This window comes from Cariama cristata, unplaced genomic scaffold, assembly GCF_000690535.1.
Source record: "Cariama cristata isolate BGI_N322 unplaced genomic scaffold, ASM69053v1 scaffold9572, whole genome shotgun sequence".
NCBI lineage: Eukaryota > Metazoa > Chordata > Aves > Cariamiformes > Cariamidae > Cariama > Cariama cristata.
The window spans coordinates 16423-19308 of NW_009605478.1; the positions used below are offsets into that span (position 1 = coordinate 16423).

General features: G+C 43.9%; 1 protein-coding gene across 1 annotated transcript in view; it reads right to left on the reverse strand.

Annotated features, from left to right (window-relative positions):
• The window catches only part of SLC16A12 (solute carrier family 16, member 12), a gene marked incomplete at its 5' end in the record, with an annotated part of 3272 nt that extends 1721 nt beyond the window's left edge, over positions 1–1551 (reverse strand). Inside the window, one exon of the mRNA XM_009695969.1 lies at positions 933–1551. Coding sequence (XP_009694271.1) covers positions 933–1551 — 619 coding nt within the window. The remainder of the gene's footprint in view (positions 1–932) is intronic.
• Between the last annotated feature and the right edge of the window lie 1335 nt (positions 1552–2886).

Here is a 2886-nt window from a genome sequence, read left to right on the forward strand (position 1 = left end):
CCCACCCACAGCTGCAGAAACATCTGCTAAGCAGCAGCCCATGCTGCCTGCAGTGTTCTTCAGGCTGCTTCTAATAAGGGGAGCCGCTTTGCTGCCAGGATTTTGCAGCCCTCTGAAGTTTCAATGTTCAAAGCAGTATTCCATTAGGCTTTACATCCCAGCTCAGCAAGGTGCTCCCAGTATTATGCAAGAAGTATTACAGTATACCTCTCTTAGCTGTCATGCTTTGCATCAGCCCTTAAACAATGGAGTTAGGGTGAGCTGCGCAAGATGGCGATTCCTTTTCTCCCTGCCTCACAAAACCAATAATTGATTTTTCCCACAAACTGAATAAGCACAAAGAATGTGTCCTTTAGAATCAAAATCCTTCTTAATTTAGCCAGTCTCTACTGATGTTACAGATGTTGTACACAGATGTTTGGAGTAAGTTGAGTTCGCAAAGAATGGAGAGTTCTTACATACTGGAAAATGTATAACAATTTTAGGTCAGACCTTCTGAGTATGTTCCTGACAGTGTTGGGCCAGACCCTTGACCCTTTTCCATAACTTCCAAGCCTCTCCAGCAGCACAAGAGATGGAAAGGCAGAGCAATAGAGTGAGATCCTCTGGGAAACAGGTACAGAGGATCATGCTAACATACCTCAGGCAGGGGATTACATTTCCACTGTCAAATGCAAGAGCTTTGCACAAACACATAATTTCTTCAGGAAAAAAAGAAATTAAACCATCAGAATTGAACAAACTCAGAAGAGACAAAAGCATTGAATAGTAAACATTTCTGAAAGCTAGACTGCATGTTGGTTTGGGTTTTTTTTTGAAGTTACACATGCTACAGAAAAGTCCATAATATTAACTTTTATATGTATTATACCTCACTTGCATCCAGCCTCCCACCAACTAAAGCTTACACTTGCTTAGCCGTAAGCCATTACCTTCTGTCTGTTAGCCATCCAAAGGTGATATTGCCAATAATGTCTATAACACCAAGTATGGACATGAGAAAGGCAGCCTGGTGATGACTCACTCCAACACTCAAAGCATAAGGCACTAGGTAGACAAAAAGAGGACTACAGCCGTATGCCATAAATAAAACTGACACTGCCAGCACCATGAAGCCTGGCATCAGTAAAAAATCATATTCCTTCCAAGAACAGTAGCACAAACATTCATGAGACCACACTTCGATTAAAGGTGAACAGACGGACATTTGCTTTAAGTCTTGTTTCTGTGCTTTGGGGACATAATCCTGTTCAAGAAACTCAGGAGCAGTTTTACGGTCCTCCTTAAGAGCAATAGGCCGCATCAAGGCACCACAGACACAGAGGTTTAAAACAAAACCTCCCAGGATGAGTAAAGCTCCACGCCAGGAAAACTGCTCAATTAAGAGCTGGACCACAGGGGCCAGGATGAAGGTACCAATTCCACTTCCTGACATAGCTATTCCATACGCCAGCGCTTTTCTTTTGTTGAAATATTTGCCCACCATCGCGATGGCTGGAGAATAACAGAGTGCAAACCCAAGTCCTAGAAGAGAAAGCACAGTGCAGATGGCTTAATACTAAGCACGACATACGGAACACATTAAACCACATAAACTACTTTCATTAGCACAAACGAATAGGAAGCTTTTTCAGATTCTGTATCATGCGGCCCAGTCACAGTGTGAAGAGAAACTAGGATGACACCTTTCTTCCACTATCAGGGTCACCGACTTGACAACCTAACAGATCATCATTAGTCCATGATAATAAGGCTCAGAAAGAAGTGATGGGCTTCACTTAATAACAAGAACAAGGACAATCAATAGACAGCAGAGAAATGATGTGTCAGCCTCTCCTGGATGCAAGATGAGGTCTTGCCCCAGGGTCTGTGCAGATGCCGGCACTGGGCACACTGTCCTGAGGTGGCACCACTTTGTGTTTCGGTCTGTTGCAACCCTGGACATTAATTTTCAAGTCTCTGAAGCACAGTACAAAGAGTCTGTCTCTGTTACTAATATTCTACAATAAACCTTCTTTAGTTAGCTAAACCAACTCCATGCAGCAGCTACTTGGAGTTGTGAACATTTTAAATCCCTGCCTACAAGTGAAGAGTGGGGACAAGCCTCAGAAAACAAAGCCATGTCCAATTTAGTAAACAAATAAGATCCATCTCTTGGACTGGCAAAAAGATTGTGGTCTTCACTGCAGAACCAGAGAGCAGATTTTAATCATCAAATGCTTGCCCTAATACTAACTTATATTTCTGAATCAGCTACATAAATTAGTTCCCGACTAGGGTTTTGGAGCATAGAATCATTATTATGGTTGGAAGAGACCTCAAAGATCATCAAGCCCAACGGTATACCCAATGCCACCATGTCCACTAAACCATGTCTCAAAGCATGTCCTACATTGAAGGCAAAACAGTCCCCCCTGCCTTTGGCAGAACTTGCCAACAGAAGAGATAATCAGCCAGTGCTGTAACGAGCTTGCCATGTCCTCCTCAAAGGTCGCACTGTGCCAGGCAGGCACTAAGCCTGCCAGGATGGGGTAAGTGGATTAGAGGGACTCCGGGCTGTGGATGCCCAGTCTGGCACGCCTCAGGAGGCAAGAGGAGGAGCGGGGCAGAGAGCTGGGGTTGGACCTATGTGGGCAGCAGAGCCAGATGAGCAGCCCTGAGCTAGACATCATAACTTGAGAGCTGCAAAAATCATACTTTATTTGGCATACACACCATATATTTTCCAGTGAGTTGGCAGGGGGAAATAGGTCCCAAAAAAGCCTATAAATGTCCTGTGAAAAGTGGAAATGCAAAGTTTGGGGCTGAAAACATTTTCATACCTCTTAGAAGGAGCTCTGCTACTTATTAGTGGTATTGAATGGAGCTAAATTCAGTTGGCGGCCG